The 22418-nt window shown below is 38.1% G+C and overlaps 1 protein-coding gene across 9 annotated transcripts in view; it reads right to left on the bottom strand.

The window, feature by feature from the left end:
• The window catches only part of tfeb (transcription factor EB), a 63383-nt gene that overhangs the window by 23641 nt on the left and 17324 nt on the right, over positions 1-22418 (bottom strand). Inside the window, exons 1-4 of one of the 9 annotated variants that reach the window (XM_020933113.2) lie at positions 17209-17421; positions 13464-13552; positions 3472-3576; positions 2260-2418 (exon numbers count right to left, since the gene is read on the bottom strand). In XM_020933113.2, coding sequence (XP_020788772.1) covers positions 2260-2418; positions 3472-3501 — 189 coding nt within the window. In that variant the 5' untranslated portion in view covers positions 3502-3576; positions 13464-13552; positions 17209-17421. Of the gene's footprint in view, positions 1-1535; positions 1569-1628; positions 1706-2259; positions 2419-3471; positions 3577-13463; positions 13553-17131; positions 17422-22418 lie in introns of those variants that run through there. The other 8 variants (XM_020933111.2, XM_020933112.2, XM_020933117.2 and 5 more) reach the window with 8 other exon arrangements.

Raw genomic sequence — 22418 nt, forward strand, 5'->3', positions numbered from 1 at the left:
GTCTTGAAAGGTGCCGTATAAAACCATCCATCCATTTTCTTCCGCTTCTAAGTCTAAGCAGGGACTCCCAGGCAGTTTTTATCTGCTTTTACAGTTGATGGGGTAATCAAAGTCTTCAAACATAACAGAATATCTTTACACACAGGTTGTGAACTTGCAGTCCTCAACAAAAATCTCATATGTGCTAAATTACTTAGTACCAATTTAAAACACTAGTTTTAGCTACTAAGAATTGAAAAAAAATATATAGCAATTTAACACTGGACCTGTGTTTAGACTCAGACAAAACTATGTGTTTTACTACTACTCAAATGGCAAATACATTTTAACTAAAAAAAAAAAATAGAATAGTTAAAAAATCTAAAAAAAAATAAATAAATAAATCTTCCATACTTTTATCTACTTGTTGGAATTTTGGTGAAGTACTTCCTGGATGGACACTGGGATCAGATATGACAAATGTAGGAGTATGTTACATAGCAACGTTGTCAACAAGGGCCAAAACTTACTCTATATTACACAATAACTATGATTTGACAAAAACAAATAACTTCCTGTATTTTACATCCCTTTGTTTTCTACTATTCTTTACAAATTGATGTAAAGCTGTCATTAATATTTACCACAGGTACTATCCCACAAAACCAAATCAGAATTATATGAATCTGAATGAAATGAAAATATATGAATCTGTCAAATGCGCTTTAACTGAATTATAGCTTGACCAGTTGCAATGAAATGACTCTGTGCATGTAAACAAACAAGGTGATGTAGTAACTATTGAAAAGTGGTGACAAAACAGAACCTCCTCAGATAAAACTGTCCAAATGTTCAGATATCAGGAGCCTGTGTACACTGTTGCATAAAGCCACGATGAGACAGACTTCGGCATGAGTGGAATTAGCCCCTCCCTTATCTGCTCTGTCTGTGATATCACTCAAACAACTCAAACATGTCAATCCAAAAGTCTTATCTACCGCATTGCTCGACTACTCGTCTTCTTACACGTGTATCCAAAAAAGGTGCACAGCTTCTTCAATCTGCAGTCAGACAGGAGAAACAGACGGGGCAGCAGCAGCCTCTATTCATGTCTTTAGCACATGGTTATTTGCTTGTTCATGCCATCTGAAGTAAAAAAAAAAAGTTCTAAACAAGCTCCTGGCAATGCACACAACGATTCTATCCTCAAGTCACCCCACTGGCCTCGCCTCAGAGTCAGGGTCAGTGATGGGAAAGGAACTCAGTGCATGTTTTGATACTTTGACCAATCAGTATTCGTTTGAAGGTCCCGAGAGCCAGTCCAGACTGCTAAATGTGTATGACTCAATTAAGAGAGCTAAACATATCAGTCTGGAGTGGGCCAGGGTATGTTTTGGGTTAATGAGGGAAACCGGAGTCCCACAAGGAAACCCACTTAGACACAGGGACAAACAAACAAATTCTACACACAAATTTAACCCAGGACCTTCTTGCTGCATACTGGTACTTCAAGTAGCTGGTGCTGTAGTAGTAGTAGTAGTAGTAGTAGTAGTTGCCTTGAGTACTTCAGCGGGCACTTGCATGCTCTGGTAGTGCTGGGGGGCATTGATGGCGGGGGTAGTAGTAAAAGTAGTAGTAGTAGTAGTTACCTTGAGTACTTCAGCGGGCACTTGCATGCTCTGGTAGTGTTGGGGGGCACTCATGGCGGGGGTAGTAGTAAAAGTAGTAGTAGTAGTAGTTACCTTGAGTACTTCAGCGGGCACTTGCATGCTCTGGTAGTGTTGGGGGGCACTCATGGCGGGAGTAGTAGTAATAGTAGTAGTAGTATTTACCTTGAGTACTTCAGCGGGCACTTGCATGCTCTGGTAGTGTTGGGGGGCATTGATGGCGGGGGTAGTAGTAATAGTAGTAGTAGTATTTACCTTGAGTACTTCAGCGGGCACTTGCATGCTCTGGTAGTGTTGGGGGGCACTGATGGCGGGGGTAGTAGTAATAGTAGTAGTAGTATTACCTTGAGTACTTCAGCGGGCACTTGCATGCTCTGGTAGTGTTGGGGCATTGATGGCGGGGGTAGTAGTAATAGTAGTAGTAGTATTTACCTTGAGTACTTCAGCGGGCACTTGCATGCTCTGGTAGTGTTGGGGGGCATTGATGGCGGGGGTAGTAGTAATAGTAGTAGTAGTATTTACCTTGAGTACTTCAGCGGGCACTTGCATGCTCTGGTAGTGTTGGGGGGCATTGATGGCGGGGGGTAGTAGTAATAGTAGTAGTAGTATTTACCTTGAGTACTTCAGCGGGCACTTGCATGCTCTGGTAGTGTTGGGGGGCACTGATGGCGGGGGTGGGGGGAGGAGCAGAGGTGCGGTTCATAAAGTGCAGAGCTGTGTTCTGTTGCTGGCGCTCGCGCTGCTCCTCCTGCTGCAGCTGGTCCCGCATTAGCTGCACACAAACAAAAAATTATACTTTATTTACAACTATTAATACTACTACTATTATACTACTATGAAAGCTACTATTACTGCTATTACAGATAAATCAAGACTCAAGTCACAGGCAGAGAAATAAAGGGCGCACTCATACTAGACTTTCTGAATTGTGTATTTTTCTATAAGCCTCACTCACACCTGCACAACCTGGACCACAGCCTAGTGTTGTCCTCACACACTGCTGTTTGTTTACATGTCAAGCTGAAATCCTAATGAGAAAATAAATTCAGCAGCACAAATATGTATTATTATAAGAGTGAGGCAGATCTGAGCCCTTCTGTAATACGCTCCTCTGTGAAATTATGGATTTAACAACAGTGTGAGGCAGCGAGGGCAACAGGAGGCATGAGGATGTCAAACTTCTGTACATGTCACTGTCCTTACTAAAGGTAAGCACAGGTTCGCTGTGTGTTTAGAAGCAGAGTTTAGTCTCTGTTTTCCTCTGATCAGTAACATCAGTGCACATGACAGGGCTGACCGGGCTCTTAAACATGAGTTGTGCATGTATGCGTACATAAGCGACCACGTTGTGTTTTGCCCATCTCCTCCTCTTTGCCAGTGTCCCAACCGGGCTGTTCCTGGGCACGGTTCATTTACACTCACACTGGACAAATGTACCATGCTTAAGGCCTTTCCATGTTTGAACACAGTTTGACAGGGTCAGTGTGAGCGCACACCAGGAGGTTAAGTGGCTATTGCTCCTGCCTTGTACATGAAAACACCTGTAATTGAATAAATGCTAAATGGATGAGTGTCACCATACTGTGGAACATTCTAGGCAAAGCAATGATTTCTATATGAAGACAGAATCTCAGAACATATTTGTACAGATAAAAACTAAGAAAACTAATATTTTGTTGTATGTGGAGGAAATTATTATTTTTTTATTAATAGATATACTAATTGTGTCCATTTTGAATTGATTGTATTTATCTTGCAGCCCTAGTCAGAGGGGGTAGAGTCTGGAGCTCAGGGTCAAGTGGAGGTGGAGGTCTGGGGGTCTCACCTGCATGCGCAGCCCAATGCGAGAGGCCATGGCTGGGGCCCGGGGCGGCAGGGGAGGGCGAGCCGAGGTCAGAGCACCACCGTCCAGCCCGAGAGATACACGAGGCTGCAGAGAGGAACAGAGGAGAATTAACAAAGAGGTGAAGACACATTTTCTTTCAATATTTCAATAGTTTTTTGAAGAAAATGTTATGTTCAAGACTGTACATGTTAATATCACTCAAAAGATAGGGACAAGGGCTTGTGTCCCTGCATTGATCATTATTATTGTATTTTTTTAACACAATTCTTAAAAATAGTTTTGTAAATATTAAATAAGACCTTCTAAAGTTGACTTCCTATGCAATGCACAACTGAAACACAACTCTGAATATGTTTATAGTGAAGAAATGAAATGTAATGTAATCACAAGTTCAAATTCCCCCCCCAAAATTTCCATAACAGTGCAGCCCTGTCACATGTCACTGTCAATACCTGATATTTTTTATAGAAATGACTGAATCTTCACATTTTGCATATAACCCCTGTGTACCCAGTGGACTCCAGTCATGTGTCTGTCATGTGTTGTTTTGATGGGGAACACCCTTCACCAGTTTACACTGATTCGGGGAGTCCCTCCTAACACTTCCCCTTTCACTCTGACCATGCATTATCATCCACCATCGTTCACTCTTAAACAACAAAATTAGTCATCTTCAAAAGTTCACAATTCTGTTCTTTGTATTTTGTCTGCAGTAGATTCAGGAGAAACCTCTTTACTCAAAAGATAATACTGCAAGAGGAAATAGAAGTACAATACTCAACAATACTGTAGTTGTTTAACTGGTTAGTGTTGCAAGAAGTAGTGGGTTCAATTTCCCATATGACACCCTAAACTCTGAGCGACAAGTTTAAAGTGTCATTTAAGATTTTCAAAATACCTGACAACAATACTGACAGTTATTTAAAAGGGCCCATTGATTTGTTAAAATGTTGTTTCCTCATAAAAGATAAATCCAAAGTTGCATTTTGTTTCATTTACACACATTTAACACATAAATCCTGCATTTTTACACTGAGTTCTTCTCTCAGACAGAAAACACTGTTCCACTTTGTGATGTCATGTGGTAATACAGGCAGTCATCAGTAATACTAGTAATTACTTGGATAATAACAGAATATCTTCAAGGTAAAAGAAGTTTAAAAGGAGCTTAAACTTAAAAACTACCACTGTGTGACATCAGAACAGAGCATTTTGAGCTTTGGAGATTTGGACAGACTAAAGGTTTACTCAAACATGTGTGAATGAAAGAAAACACAAAAACTCCATGATGATGTAACAACTGCATAACATGGCTTAATGCTCACAGGTGTCAAAAAATAAAATTACTACTACTCATCTTTTTAGAGAAGTAAGACAAAAATATTATCATGTATATTATCAGCAGTGTGAATTTCAAAACTGCTACTACTGCCACTACTACATCTGTTACTACTGTCAAATCAAGCTTCAGTTATACAAGTGCTTTTCATACATTTAGACCACAGAATGGCTCAAAATAATAGTAGTCATTTCATTGTGGTCATGTGCTCTGATACACAAATTAGTATCTAGTTTTGGTATCAACAGTAAAAGTTCTTAGTCTGTCCAAAATCAAGTCTTCATCATTAAACAAATATATCTCCCTTGTGACCCTTTTCCAGCCATTGGCCTCCTTTATAAACACTGGTCCTTTGCATGGGGTGAGGGAGAGAGAGAGTTAGGAAACAGAGAGAAAAAGGGGAGAGAAAGAGAAAGAGATGAGAAAGAGGGAGAGAGAGTTCGAGGCAGAGGAGAAACGCTCTTTGTGTGTGGGGTACAATAAGACATGATGCCCCATTGGAGACGCACTGGGAGCTCTTGTCCTGGGACACAGTTCAGTTCCACACACACAGACACACAGAAGGCGGGAGGGAAAGTGATAGACAGAAAGATAGAGGGAAAGAGAGAGAGCAACAGAGAGAGAGAAAGACAAAGAGAGAGAGACAGAAAGAGAAAGAAAGTGACAGAGAGAATGAGAGGGAGAGTGGAGGAGAAACACACAACACACACACACACAGAGGGCTTTGTGTCTTGTACCGAAAACACACGCCCCAGAGTTCTGCACACACAACACGGCATTCCAGCATCCGTCCTCAAATACAACACAATTCACTGTAATGAAAGACCAGTTTTCCTTCTCACTAAATGTTTCCTCGGTCATTGGTGTCTTAGTCTAGTCGACCAAAATCTGATCAGAAAAAAGCAGAAATTGGTTAAGAAACTTAGTAAGTGAATGGAGCTCCACAATCCCGCCCATTTCAAAGCCCGCTCTGGTTTTGCAAGGAAAATCTTCATTCATTTTTCCCCACAGACTTTTCAAACCATTAAAATATTAGGAGTTCAAAAGCATTGCAGAGGGTAAGCCGCTACGTGCTGACTAATATTCATTAATGCGGCTGTTTTAAGTCCAAAAAGCGTGCTTACAACACAAGAGTCTGTGAAATACATTAATAATTTAGTGATTTATAAAGTTTCAGAGACAGATTTTACATTAAACATTAAAATTATAGGTCATTAGTTACCACATTAGCCCTGAGTTTTCAAACTTTTTACAGTGTGCTACTTTTTCCTCTTAAAATGCCTTGATAAGATTTAACCCAAAGAACTAAGACTTAGAACAGTTATTTCTTTATGTAGTCTACACTGAAATGGAGCAAAGGATCATGGTCTATGTAGCACCATAGTGCACCATACCAGAACCCACCTCCCGATTGTGAACTAACTATTATCATTATCTGGATTAGTCGTATACTTAGCTTCAACACCTCGAGAAGTAATTCCTTTGTGTCTGCGTTTGTTGTCAGTTATGTACACACGACTGTCAGCGCACGCGATCCGTGTTCAGAATGCTTCTGTTAATATTTGAGAAACCTGTTTTAAGACATAATGCCTTGAGGAATGATTTGAAAAGAGTACATTTTGCAATATCATTTTGCTGTGTGTTTAGAGGAAGGAAATAGTGAGGGGCCCCGTTATTTTCAACCCTACTACACAGGACTCCAAAAGTAGAGTTGACATTTCAAACACTGATATCCAGTGAATATTAAGAAATACTAAGTTCTCTTTTCATGGTGAGGAAAGTTGTGACGAAAGTCTCTTGTGTCTCTCGTGCTGGTGACGTCTTCTTACTTGTCACTTCCAGAAAGCTCCTCTCCTATATCCTCTTTCTGTGACTAAGCTCTGACACAGACACAGACACAGGGGGGGAGCTGTGTCCCATTTCTCAAAACTCGCCTCCTCAGCTCCTCGATTTCTCCACTTTTAGCCACACCCACAAAGAAGACAGTGCTGTGTGCCCTCGGTTAAATTGTTTTTCAGAAAATGTTAAATCTCAGTGGGACCTTCCTGGTGGGTTTTCAACAATGGTATTAAGTTAATGTACAAAACAATTACAATTCATGCTTTATTTCCGAGCATAGAAGGAAAAGCATTCAAACGATACAATATTTTGTTGTTAATTACTATGACAACTATTTTGTCATTCTGAAACCCATGGGTAAAGCAGTTAGGTCTTTATAGGGACTGTTTTAATCCATGTTCATTCGTTTATCAAAATAAAACCAAAAAAAACAAAAATTTTCTTCATTATTTGTCTCCAAAACCAAAATGAAAAAAAAACAAAACAACTGATAATGATTAGTTTTTTTCAGTTTTCGATTTTGTGTTCAAATGAATAATGGAAAATACTAACATAACATTTCCCGTTTCTGTAATTTAAACTGTTATTCCAGACTTTTGTGCCGCATATGGAGTCCAAGGTTAGTCCTGGTTCAGTCCTGGTTTAGTCCTGGTTTAGTCCTGGTTTAGTCCTGGTTTAGTCCTGGTTTAGTCCTCATTCACTTCTAGTTTGGTCTTGGTTTAGTCCTGGTTCAGTCTGTATGTGGCGCAAAAGTCCGGCATTGCAGTTTAATTCATGGAAACAGGAAACGGCCGTTATCTGTTTTTTCCATTATTCATTTAAACTCAAAATCAAAAACTGAAAAAACAAATTGTTATGTTTTTTTACCTCCGCCAAGGAGGTTATGTTTTTGCCGGCGTTTGTCTGTTTGTTTGTTTGTTTGTTTGTTTGTTTGTTTGTCTGTTAGCAACATAACTCAAAAAGTTATGGACCGATTTTGATGAAATTTTCAGGATTTGTTGGAAATGTGAAAAGGAAGAACTGATTTCATTTTGGGAGTGATCCGGAAGAAATCCTGGATTCTGGATCACTTTGAAATTTTTGTTAACATTGTGGTAAATGGGGCCAAAAATTTTGTTTCTCAATATCTCGGTTAATTATTGACCAAACCCCATGAAATTTGACTCAGGGATGGACAATGGGATCCTCTTTCATATTCCAAAGGCTGATCCGGATCTGATCCAGAAGACTGATTTTATCGCAATTTATATAAAAAATGGGGGTAATCCTTGGCGGAGGTCTGCGCTCTCTGAGTGCTTTTCTAGTTTTGTTTTGTTTTTGTTTTTAATTATTGGAGACAAATAATGAAGAAAATTTTTGTTTTTCTTTTTTATTTTGAAAAACGAATGATACACAGTTTTGTTTTCTTCCCGTATCTGCAATGTTTAATTCATCAGTAGTGACACATTGTGAGAGTTATATTAAGTATTGTTGCATCCATAGTAGCCACAGCTGCCCTGGAGTAGACAGATGAAAGAAAGACTGTCAATCTGTGCCACCAACCCCTCATATAACATCACACCGATTCATTTGATAAGAATAAAACATGAATGCAAAACCCAACTTCAGATATGTATTTGATGAGGATACTTAAAGGTGCAGTGCATAACTCTTCTCAAGGATTGTCCACCGTCGTCTTGCCTCCATGGTAACAAGACTACTTTGCCTTAAATATCCCATGGTATGGCATTAAACTTACAGGTCAGATCTGCGTTCACAATATTAATGCATGATTCTCCAAGACATTTTGAGCAATAAAAACACCAGTAATCTAAAACATGGGTGATGGAAGATGGATAACTTTAATGCCATACTGCGGAACAATGCAAGCAAAGCAATAACATCTCCACGGAGACTAGAAAAGTTACTTAGTGCAACTTCAACTAAAGACTATTAACTGTCAAATCAGCAAATAACAGACACTGGGAGACAACTTTCGAGAAATGAAACAGAGCCCATGGACAGACAGCGACTGATGACATCACCGCCTCATGACATCACTTCCTGTTCCTGCTCGGGCGGTGGCACAGTGTTAGCGGACAGGCCCCTCTCTGCAGCGTACCGGAGTGACGTGGGGATAGCATACAGACGAGTATTGTACATGGCCACGGTGATGTCACAACCCTTCAAAGACTGCAGTGGGAGGAAGAGGAGGAGGAAGAGAGGAGGAAGAGAGGCCAAAGGGCTCCAGCGGATTGTGGCAACGATTAGTCACGAAGATGCTGCAGCCAAGGAGTTCAACTTGTGCAAGGACAATGTAAATTTAATTAAGGAATAATTATCTTTAATGGTGTAAAAAAGGAGGGAGGTGGTGCAAAAATGGCAAAAATCTATATTGTTGTTTTGAATATTGACTCTGTAATAAAAATGTACATTAAAAGAGAAGGACCTTGAGAGATATCTGACAATTTATAGATGCTCTGTGGTTTGCTTTTGTAATTTGAGTCCAAAATGAAGCTCATCTTAACACCAAAGTGAAATATCTTTAACTTTTTTTAGCAGTTAAATGTTATAATTGGGATTGTAAAAATGATTGTAAAATAGACTAGGAAAAAAACAAACAAAATAGAAAATAAAATGTAATAACTAGGCCTTAATCTTTACTGAAATTATGATTAAACTTAGTAACCTCATAACTCCATTCTGAGTCCCACTTGGTCCAAGGAGCGAACCTAAAGACCTTCTTGCTGTGAGGCGGAATTGCTAACTACTATGTCAACTTATCACCTCCAGTTACTTTACTTCGCTCAATGAAGTATCCGTAGTAGAAGTAGTAATAGAAAAACAAACGTTTGTGTCACTGTTATCACTAATTCCTCCACGGGATTCTAATATTACTTCATCATCATCTTCACCATCCCTTTAATCCAGTCACTGTCATAACAAAAGTCTGTTTCTTAACAACAAAAACATATACTTTATCAATAGAACCTTTTCCTATGGGTACTGACAGCAAGTCATCTCACTCACTTGGCATAGATATTACACTGGATGCCCTTCCAGTGGTAACAGTAGTAGTTTATTCTGCTCTGTCTATGTTGACAATGCAGAGCAAGCATGAGAAATCAGCACAGCTCCTTGACACGGTGAGATAATATGGTAACAGCATTAGATGTGTCCGTATTGACTCCTCAGCTCCTGCATTCTCCAGTGAAGCGTAGCTGGCGCCTGAACGGACAAACACGCTGTTAATTTGTTGCTGTGAGTATTTTTAGATGTGACTGAGAGGCCTTTAAACCGCCGAGCTCAAAGTGTGAGGAGGTGTACGGAGCGCACAACAACACAACAGGACACAGCGCACAACAGAGGAGCTACTGTACACAGGGATGGTGAAGAAGTTTGATTACAGAAGATCTATAAGGATTTTTCTGTTTTTTAGTTGTTATTTTTTAGTAATTTACATGACATATGTAGAATATTATGTCATTATGTTGTTCATTATAAACTGCAGGACTGATCTGAAATGACTTAATAATAGAAACAAGTCCATTAAATGAACAATATGTAGTCTGCGCTCTTACAGTTTGGAAAAAAAAAAAAAAAAGATATAATCACACCTGAACCTGGGTTGCCAGAGCCTAAACTCATAGATAGAGGAGACATATACATTTTTCTCTGTATTTGCAGTCTCATGTGAAAGCTTAGAACCTACAGAATTCCCTCCCTGAGCTGCAGAGGCTGCACTAGCACTGACTCATGATTGGTGCAGGGGCTGGGCTTTAGGTAGAGACCATTCAGATCAGAGGGGCAACCAACTGGATTTCAGCATTGAAACTGGCAACCCAAATGCGAGTCATGTGGGGCTCATTCTGCTTTCTGATTGGATAATCATCTTGAAATATTAGAAACAACATGGCCATGATGTCTAATGCTTTGTAATTAAGAATAAATCAGCATTGGAGTTGTTATCGGTAAAAGTTATATTTGATTTGCACATGTCGACCTTGTATCTGAGGAGACAGATAGTTATGATTATTTAATCTACAATCAAAATGTGACATACGGTTCCTTTAAGCGCCTGTTTCAAATGGCTGATTCTCTCAGTTTCACTTCACAGTAACAAGCAGAAGTTTTAATTTATGGTGAAAAATATCATTAGCTGCATAACATTTTTCATGCCTGTGTGTGTAAATATGTGAAAGAGCATTTAACTGATCTACACAACTGTACAATGTGCCTAACATATTCCTAGAAAATTCCTTGAGAATTTTGCAGAAAAAGACATTTTTCATCCCTGTGTGTGTGACCAGGATGCTGAATTTTTCAATCACACTGAAGTGAGCTGAGATGGGGCTGTGTGAGAGTAGATTTTTTTGGGATCACCTCTGCACAGATCTGACTTGCAACTTTGCCTTGTGGTGTCACCTGCTTCTCTTACAAAGCAAAGTAATAACATCTCTGTGGAGAAAACCAGGTGATCACAAAAGTTAGATGCATCTTTAACTATAACGAAAACTATACCTTATAAAACCAAAACCCTTTGTTTATCATTTCATATTGTCCATAGTGACTTTGCAACCATCCACCTCTGTCTCAGTCACTATGCAGAGACGTGGCCTCTCTATAGATCTTATCAGCCCTGACTAAAATAACCCCCTGTCTCACATCACGTCTTCTTCAGGAACAGCCCGTCCACCACACACTGTAAACACGAGAAACCCTCACCCATCCAAATAGTCCACTTATGCATAACTGACATAATGAGGCCTTAAATCATTATGGGCTTTTCTTATTGCAGGGCTACTTTGGAGGGTAAAGTTAGCCTGTTATGTAATGGCGCTGGCATTTCAAGTATGGCTCCTTCCTCTTTGCTCTCACACAACCAGCTGTATCCTCCTCATACAAACCAGGAACCATATGGAAATCAGGGAAACGGAAGGCTACAAATCATGCATGCTATTGAAATGTAAATAAATAGAAAAGTGCTATTTCCTCAAGGCAAAATAAAATGAAACAGCAATTAAATGATCTACACAACCGTCAAATGTGCCTAAGCTGCTCCAGAAAATTCCTCGAGAATTTTTATTTAGTGTAGCAATTTTAGAGAAAAAAAAAAAACAGAAGGAAAACAGATCTAAACAAAAATATTAGAGCACAATGGTTGATGGTGGATTAAATATTAGGGTTTTAATGGTGCACTGCCTAATTAGGGGTATGCACAAATATTGAAATGTCGATATATCATATAATTTAATGTGATGATACAGTATTGATATCGTGGGCTGCTGTATCAATATATCACCAAGAGTATTTTTTGGTATATTTTACAAAATTATTTTGTTACAGTGCCACAGATTTATTACTTGTTTAGAAAAAGAAAACTTGTTTATACAGCACATTTGACATTTTCATGGTGATTAAAATGTTTGTGTTTCATATTCACTTTGCACAAGACGTGGTTTAACAAAGACTTTTAGTATCACAGCCATGAGATTTTTTAATGAACCGTATCAAATCAATTTGAAATATATTGTATCGAATCTAAAGTTCACTGTATCGAGATGCGTTTCGTATCAGCAACTTGTTAATAATACCCAGCCCTATACCTAACTTCACCTTGGAGATGTTATTGCTTTGCTTGGAATGTTTCACAGTATGGCATTAAGAGAGATAACATACAGCAGGCAAAGAATTAACATCTCCATGAGAAGCAGGTAGATGGAAAAGTTACACAGGGCATCTTTAAGTATTCTCTAACTTTATGACTAACAATCTGTGACATTCTTATTATATTATTTAGAAACCTCTAGTGACGTTATGCAGTACAACAGAAATGTAGTGCATTGACTCTTGACATCACTCTGAGGGTGTCGTACATGTATATTTAGTGGCGGAATGTTCAGCAGTTGCCATGGAGACACAATGCACGTATTCACAAACACTGCCATATAACTTTTAAGATTAGAGGTGTGCAAAAATACTGAAATATCGATATTTCACAGTGTTTCCCGCATCACTCTATAGTTTAGTGGCCCCCGCCTTTACTACGTCCCTCTGAACCACATGAATCCTCACAAAATTCAAGTGTGATTATACAATATCGATATCGTGGGCTGCTGTATCGATATATGGCAAAGAGTATTTTTTGGTATATTTTACAAAATTATTTTATTACAGTGCTACAGTTTTGTTGCTTGTTCAGAGGAAAGAAACTAATTTATGCAACACATCTGACATTTTCACTGTTTTGATGAGTAAAATAAGAGCTGTTTCATATTGACAGTATAGAATCGATTTGAAATAAATTTTATTGAATCGTAAGCTCACTGTATCGAGGTATGTATCGTATCGTGGCTTATGTATTGAGGTATATTTGACTACCCAGCCCTATTTAAGATGTTCTGAAAACTCAAGAAAAAAATACAAAATGGATTTAAACTGTACAATTTCAGGAGCCTGTGATCAAGACGAGCGTTCGTGGTCCTATTTAGGTGTTTGATTTTCAACAAAAAGGTGAAATATGGCTACTGTTTACTCGCTTGTCTGTAATGTTATATAAAAGGGACTTGTTTAACACCACAAGTCAGCTCACCTGTTGTAGTTCCAGGTAAGTCAGTTCTTTCCGCTCAGATTGTTGTAAAATAAATCTCAGACATAGCAATGCCTACAGCTAGCATCACAACTTCCAGGGAATGTTGATGACAGCTGTGACATCCAGCTGACTGTCACAACCACAGTCAGACAGATAGAGAAATAAATAGAAGGATCTCAGCTGTGGTGTTTGTGAACAGCGTGCGTGAGGGACGTGTGTTACCTGTGAGAGAATATGACACAAATGGAGCAGAGGGGGCAGAGCCGGAGCTGCTGACTACATCATGGGTCCAGGACGAGCCAATGAAATCACTGGACAGGAAGAGGAGGAAGAGCATGAGGAAAAAATAACAATATTCATTTCTTATATTCAAAAGGAACGCACTATTACTCTATTACACTATTACTTTTTTTTTAAAGATTTAAGTTAAAAAATTGAAGACAGGAAGTTTGCCTATTAATTAGCCGATTTAAGAATCACAAGATCACAAAAGTATAATTTAATTTGTGTAAAGGCCAAGTGAGCTCTTATATACATTAAAATACAGTCCATGGTATTTCATAGTAAGGTTATGTTTTTATTTTGGTAACTTCCTCTATGAGCAGAAGTGAAGCTAAAAACATTAGCAAAGTACGCAAAGTAAACACAGCAACGCTAACAGTGAAAAACAAAAACAATGGCAAAAAGTTATATTAAAAACCCAAAGATAGCAACAGTCGACAGGGGATATATTTGACGTTCTTGTAATTTGTATTGAATTAATGTTAAAATATAGATAATGGTTAAAGTAGTATGTAGTGAGCTAGGGGTACAGAAATCTTATTGTAATTTCTGTTATTTTGTTCTTGTCTAGCTCTGACGTTGGTTCTACGACATGGCAAGGAAAAGATTAAAAGTCATTTAATCATCAGTTCTGGCCTTCTCAAAGGGAAAATGTCCTAATGTGGGTGAATTTTTAAAAATAGACACTGAGGCAATATAAAACAACTGGGTATTTCCTAGATTGAGGCAAGTGTTGCTAAATATCTGATTGTTGGAAACTCACCAAATTTCAGAAAATATCAGTATTTATTTCAATATTTTCTGCTTGTATGACATGTAATACACATAATATGGCATGTACTGGGTGAGGTTGCCATGTTTACAAATGATATGGAACAATGTATCCAATAACGTCAAAGTTCACAAAAGCAAAATAAAAAGCCCAGATATCAACACACTCCACCTTGACACCGTTCCTCTTTCATTTGGTCATTTTCATAACTCCAAATTTGGTCAAAATGCTGAATCAACTTTGTGTGCCAGTAATCCAGGGAAACACTAGGGCAGCAATTTGAGGCTGATTTCCAGTAACAGCAGCAACACATTTTAAAGATTCTCTGTGGAACTTTTCTTGTGAGGGCTCTAACACCTGCTTGTCTCCATGAAAAAAATATTTTATCGCTTTGCCTAGAATGTCCCAGACTATGGCATTAAATTCTATGAAGCCAAGCAGGTAGCGCCACCAGTCCAAGTCTAGGTGAGTTTAATGCCATACTGTGGAACACTGTCACAAGAAAAGTTACTCATTGCATCTTTAAAGTGTTTATAGCCAAACTGGATCCACATGGAGTGCACATGAATCAAATCATATAGACAGAAGACAACTAGGATGGAGAGATCATTTTGGAGCTTGCTGTTTTAGTCATGAAATGAAAAATTTTAAAGATAAATTGAACAGAAATATTCTGCCCATGTATTTCAGCACATTTTACTGTGGTCTAAAGTACACTGTATATGTTACTGAGTGATTGAAGCATTTCTGATTACTGAATTGCAACTAATAACTTTACAATTTGGATTGAACTGCCATGTTTGTAGTCCTACATTCTACATTCCCTCACTGAAAACAAGCTTTGACACTGTTCTCACATGTACAGTTTGCATCTCCTCACGTTTGCCATAACATCTCAATATGTGAGGCAATGTGGGAGCATCTTGCCCGGTGACACAACAACACGGTCTGACACTGGTAGCAGAAAATACTAGCCAGGCTTGCGCCACCTAGTCCCTCCGCTCAGTTTAATTTCTCTCCAGTGACTAGGTCAGGAATCAGAATACACTAGACGGTTCCCAAAAACCCCAGAAGTGTTCAGGCACCAGCCAATCAGCGAAGAGCTACACATTCTGTGTTGGCAACGATTCCTGAGATTGAAGATTTAAAGTCGGAACAAAGAGAATGAGAAAACATGTTATTGCCCTTCTTCCTACGGGATTTGGGAAAACCTTAATATACCAGTTAGCCCCCTGTTAGTGGTTCATTACATGCAGCACGACCAAATAGCAGAGACTGGTTAAATTAAAAAATGTACCTGCCTACCAACGAGCGAACGAACTGTAATGCTGCGAGGTCAATCTTTCACTTTATGGAAACAGGCTGATGAATCAGGCAGAAAATACACCACCAAGTTTGAAATAGTTGTCATTCTTAGCGGAATACATGAGCATTTTCCCATAAATGACAACGGAGATAAAGAATGAATCAGAAGTTATCTCGAATAATGACATACAGGTCAGGTCAGATTTGATAAGATTTTGGATTGGATAAAAAAATTTTTTAAAAAAGGTAAGTACTGGTGACTTACATTTTTTTAGAAGCTGTAGTCCCAAAATGCACCGCTTCAATGTCAGCAAAAATATTCAATAAAGTTAATCAAAAATGGTGAGGCCAAAATTTGGAACTGAATCACACATTGTATTTATTATAGCCTAAAGAATGTCTAAATCTCATTCTGTCTCGTTCTCGTAGTTCCAGTCTCGTGTTTAGTCTCGTATTGTGGAAATTGTATCTCGCCCCATCCCTACTACTACTACTACTACAACTACTTTGTATTAGATTATTATTATTTTTATTTATTTATTTATTTTTATCTCCAGTTGCAGACAGGCCTGTCATAATAACAAAAATATATGTATTTAAAGTATGAATGCTGCTGAAGAAAATATAGATGATAATGGATAATATTGAAAAGACTTTGTTCCAGTGACAGTAATGCTAAAAAAACATGAGCTGCAGTAAATAAATAGCAAAATGAAACTCTTAGTAGTTATAGTAGTAGTTATCTGGAGTATAGAATGAGTCATGGAAGTTGTTTATTCAACCCTCTACAGCTCAAATTTCATTGTAGTACAGAAAAATAACAAGAAGTTTTCACAAGTACAAAGAAAAAGTGCAGGCAATAAATCCTGACCCAAAAGTCGATATAATAATTATCATGACAGGCCTAGTTCTGACTGGTGATCTAGTGTACACCTATTCCAATCAGCAGTACACACCAAGTTACAGGTCAGATCTGCGAAGTCGCCACCCCTTACAGTCAGAATATCTGATTTTCTAGGTATTTCTGAGCTATAAAACTATCTCTAATTGAATAAACGTAAGGTAAATTTGTTCAATGTCACAATGTGGAATATTCCAAGTAGAGCAATGGCAGCAAAACAAAAAAGCAGGTGACGGACCCACTACTGAAAAGTTACATGGTGCACCTTTAACTTTTTTGGACATTTCTTTTATTTCTTAACTACCTAACTATTACCTATATTTTTGTTTAAATGTTTTTACTTAATTTATTTATTTTATTACAATAAATATAAAAAATTGTACTAATAAAAAATATACATGTATAAAGAATAGGTTTAATAGTCTATTTTTGAAGAAACTGCTGTAGAAAGTTCCCTCCTGGATCAATAAAGTTGGAGTCTAATAAGGCAAAGGAACAGGAATACTGATACTACAGGGTGGGACTAAATCCGGAACTCAACCTGGACTAAACCAGGCAGGACTATAACTTGACCAAACCAAGTCTACATCAGGGACCAAGTCTGAAAGTGTGAAATATAAAAATTCTTACCAAATAATTCCCAGCTATTCCAACGACAACATGGCGTATCCGAGCAAAATTAAAACAGTCATAAAAAAAATACCCACACGAGTTTGATATCCAGCCAGTAGGCGACCGTTCCTCCTTATAAGTTCCTATTCCGGCTTGTATGTTTCTTTCTTGGTGTCAGTAGCGTGCCCTCCCTCTTTCCTCTCTCTCTCTCTCTCTCTCTCTTTTTCCTCCCTCTCTCTCTTTCTCTCTCTCTCTTCCACTAAATTAGCCTGACCACTGGTGCACTTGGCAACATAAGAGAGGTCTGTGTGTCCAGCGAAGACTTTTCTATTCGCCCACCACTTGACGCTCCTCCCTCTGGCCTGCCCCCTGCTGATCATAGACATAACATGATGAAAAGAATAAGGAGAAGTGGAGAGTAGCTGAACTGTAGTCAAGTAAGAGTATACTACTTTAAGAATGTTGATGCTTAATCAGACAGACTTAAAATAGTTTAAGTTGGACGGTATGACACAGCATGACAGAAGTTCTCCCTCATTTCAAAAGGTCAGCGCATTATAGACTCAAATCCAAAGAGTGACGCACCGATCCTTGCTTTTTCAGTTCCAATACTGATTCCAATACTATATCTTTAAATATTTGCAGATATTAACTGCTACCAGTGCAGAGATTACATTTATTTCCTTAAAAAAATAAAAATAAAAAATACTAATACTAATACTAATACAAATGTGTTATGTAACTGTTATTTATGTCTCAAGTAATTCCAGGACAGCTTTGTATAAATACAAATTCAAACATTGTCAGACTTTCTGGGACAAATATGACTAGTAAATAGTAGGGCTGTAACGATATTCAAGTCTCACGATACGATGTCATCATGGTATGAACCTGACGGTACGATATTTATTGCGATATCGTGGGAAAGCTCACGATATTATGTGGGGAGGCTCACGATTAGGAATGTAACAATATCCAAATTTCTTGATACGATATTTTCACGATATAAATCTCACAGTAAGATATTTGTTGCGATATTTTGTGGAGGCTAATATGCGTCTTTTTCCTCTTAAAATGCCTTGATAAGACTTAATCCAAAGACTTAAAAGTGCATAGAACTGTTATGTCGTCTTGTAGTCTGCACTGAAATGGAGCAAAGGATCAGGGTCTATGTAGTTCTCTCTGTCTTTTTTAAACTATTGCTGCACCATAACTCTTCATTTAAGCAAAGAGACTTGTAATTCAATATATTGTGATGGTCCATGATATTATTGTGAGAACTTTGACGATACAAAATTATGAGATTCCGGTTATTGTTAAATCCCTAGTAAATAGTCTTTATAAATCAATGTATATGTCCATTCAGGATATCAACAGAACCAATATTTGGAAGCCGATTCAGCAATTTTTCAGTATATTTGAAACCAGTATCGGATTGATGCATCCTTAGTTAAAAATCTGATTGAAAACATTTTACTTTAAGGTAATACTGAAAGATTTGCTTTCCAACTGTCTTCAATATATAACACACAAAACAGAGGGCAAAAAAGTAAAGGTGCATTTCAAGACAAGCAGGTAAGACAAGCATCTTTTAGGTAGAGGACCTGCTCTTATCTGTCATGTACGTAATCAAGGTTGTTTTATTGCTAAAACACACATGCATTCTTACTGTGAGCACGGTTACCTCTCCACAGATCTGACCTGTGAGACCTGTGTGTGACCTGCATGTCTCCATGGAAATAGGTAAATAAATGCTTAACTACAGGCTACTCTATCATTAAAAGGACTAAGGCTGCAAAAAATCAATAGCAGATTTAGCCTCAATCTTATCATAGTACAGAAAAAATTGCTAAAATCTTCCCACTGTTGCAAAGAAAATATCCACATGATAAATACTGAGCTCCAAAATGCTTGCTCTAGCTTGCAAATATTGAAAAATAAGTCAATATACTGTACTAATTACTGCAACAAATCTAAAAACAACTTAAAAAAATACACAAAAATTCCGGAAATATAGCTGAATCATAACAACTGAATCAGCAAAATCATCCTGTACTTGGTCTGGTGAGGTGAATTAGCAATAACTGAACTTCTTAAATTTGTGCCCACAGACACGCAGCCGCGCATGTGAGCTATGAGTCATGTCTGAATCCAACTTCTGGTAAAGTAAAGAGCTGCAAAGGTTAACACTGATAGGGTTCCCAAGGGTGACTGATTCTCCACAGGGCTGAGAAAATGTTAGATGTCTGCTATAGGTAGCATAGCATTTTGAAGAAGGAAAACATCTAAAGATCTAAACCTGGGTCTTGATTGATTGATTGGTCAGGAGTACAGAGCTGGAGGGTTGAACTACTGAGTTTACTGTAATTTATGGGCATTCATTCATCTGTAACTGCTTATTCAGAGTATAAAATGTCTTCTCTGCATTTGAACCAACTTCAGATTTGACATGTTAAGCCAGTGAGGAGCAGTGGGTGACCTGATACCAATGTGGATCTTGGTCAGGATACTGGAGTGTTGCACTACTGCACTTTCATTTATAGATTTTCATTCAGGTGCAATTTATTAATCAAAACATAAAGAATATATTTGGTGGCAAAATGGCTGAGAGGTTAGCATTCTAGAAAGAAGGTGCCATGTTCAATTTCTGATCTGTAACCCCTTTTCTTGCTAAAATATACAAAATTGTCTTATAGATACATTTTAAACAAGTATTGGCAAAAAACAAGTACAGATTTTGTTGTTGCAGCCTTTGCGATTTGCTAAATGCATCGACTGAAATTGCAATTGCAATTTGCTTAATCTCGCTGCCATACTCCAGACCATGAATACAGCTGAAGATTGGGAGAAGGGTCCTAAGACATTGGGTCAAATGCAGGGGACAAATTTCCCAAAGAGGACAAAAGTGCACCTTTAAATGTATACAGCTAACATACAGATACAGTCAGCTAAATATAGAAACTCCAGAGTGATCTTGTACTTTTGTACTTTCCAATTTGTGACTAAGGAAACCTCTGTGTGGTGAATATGGCATTAAATGTAATGCTCATCAACCACAAGAAAAGTCCAGGAAGAGATTTTCAGGAAGGCAACTTGATGGCCAAACAATAGTTTTCAGACACATGTGATAAATGATTAGTGTTTAAATGTTATAAAACAGATTTCACTTCTGCAACTACAACTACATCAAATTATGTGTATTCACTCGCACATAATCTTTACATCAATATTACAAACAGGGAGTGATAACAAACAGACCTATAACAAATGGGCAAATCATTTCTATGAATAAATAAATAATGCATCAGTTTTCTCATAAGTCACTTTATCATTTTGTGCAGTATTCATTCACTCTACACTTGGTGGTGGTAAGCAACTATTGTAGCCACTGCTGCCCTAGGACAGACTGAGAGAATCACTATCAGCCCTGCCAACCACTACCAACACACAAAGCTGTGTGTGTTTTATTTATTTGATCAATTCATCATGCTGGCTTCATGCATTTGCTTCATACACATCATTATGTTCATATACATATAAGATGATTATAATAACCCCAAATCATTTTTCCTGATGACTACTGTTTAAAGGAAATGAGCAGAATACAGTTTACAGTACAGCCTGCTCCACTTGCAGCAAACCACTTGACCTATATCATTCAGCTAATAACCTAAACAAACATGGCCGCTGCTCTGTGTAAACATGTCTGCTCAGCTTCTTAAAAACAACTCTTCCCTCAAACTGATGACTTAAGAACATAATATACATCTCAATCTGATAAAGGGATTCTTCAGAAACTATTCACATTCATATTTCACCATATTCAATACAAGCAACACTTTAACTTCTATACCCAGTCATTTAGACTGACAGGAGCCTGACAAGACCAGGATGTACCGAAGTACTGACTGATCATTATGCATACCATTGAAACTCGATTTGAAATGTTACACAGTGTGGCATTAAGCTTGTATATCTCCATGGTCACAAGCAGGTGACAGCACTAGGATTAGTTACAGGTCAGGTCTCTGTGGAGGGAGGACCTCATTTACAGTTGAATGTATTTTTTCAATGTTTTTGAATCAATAAAAACATCTGTAATTGAATAAATACAAGAAATATAACTTTAAAGCCATACTGCTGTCATTTAGTATTTTAGAAAGCAATGATCCAAAAGAATGAAAAAACAAACAACTTCACTTAACTTCACTTAAATTGTCCAGCCCAACACTGAATACTGGGATTATGTCCTATAGGCTGCAAGAAATAGCAATTATTGGTGTGTACAATGTCCTCTATTAAACAAAACAGCATAGCATTGTTAAAGAATGATCAGGACTCAGTGCAATGGCATCTTGGACCTGTTTAAAACAATATCTGACTAAAGACAGATCCGGCTCACTCACTGCACCCACAGTCCAAGCCCCTGTCCTCTTTTATTCCTTACAGCCATCAATCTCATTAACAGCTCCTAGAGAACATGTCACTGCCACACCTGCACTTTACCTGCACTTTACCTGCACTTTACCTGCACTTTACCTGCTGCTACAGAGATATACTGTGATAAACGATATTGAAACTCCTTTATTCCACTGACCAAAGCAGAAGAATCAGAGTAAGCCAGTTTTAAATCAACTGTACCATTAAAAGGCCTGAGCTGCAACTAATAAATAACAGAATGAACCCATAATTAGCCACAGAAGTCACTTATTCAACCTTTCACAGCTCAGATATTATCGCAATACAACAAAAATCTGACAAAACTTCACAGTTTTGCAAGAAATTGTACACAGGATAAAATTTGAGCCCTAAAACATATAGTTCCAGCTTTCATACATTGAATGATAAGTCAATATAGTAATTATCTTGACAGGCCGATGTGTGACGTTCTTATGTGAATGTTTTTAGGATACTGGCTCCACCAAAATTGCCCGAAATCAAATCGATATTTATCAGAAAAAATATACAGTAATATGACATTTTCCAAAATCATTCAGCTCTAGTGTGAAACATGTCATAAAAGTCATGTATTGTGGAAAGCGTGTCTGGTTCAGTTGCTTCTGGTGTTTCTCAGTGGTATCAAAGTCCCTCTGCTCCTCGTGCCCTATCACAGTGAACAGTGCAGCCTCACAAGCCTGCCCTTGTTTGTACACAAAGCTCATAGTACCCCTCTGTATTTATGACTGGGTTATTTTGGTCCGGAGGCGGGACAAGAGACAAAGGCCGCAGCTGATTAGTCGGAAACAATGGGCAATGTCCAGTCTGGCCAATCGGAGGAGGTCTGTGGAGGTGGGATTCTCATTAG

Source organism: Boleophthalmus pectinirostris, unplaced genomic scaffold (assembly GCF_026225935.1).
Source record: "Boleophthalmus pectinirostris isolate CB_2022bp ecotype Guang Dong unplaced genomic scaffold, ASM2622593v1 HiC_scaffold_3, whole genome shotgun sequence".
NCBI classification, from domain to species: Eukaryota; Metazoa; Chordata; class Actinopteri; order Gobiiformes; family Gobiidae; genus Boleophthalmus; species Boleophthalmus pectinirostris.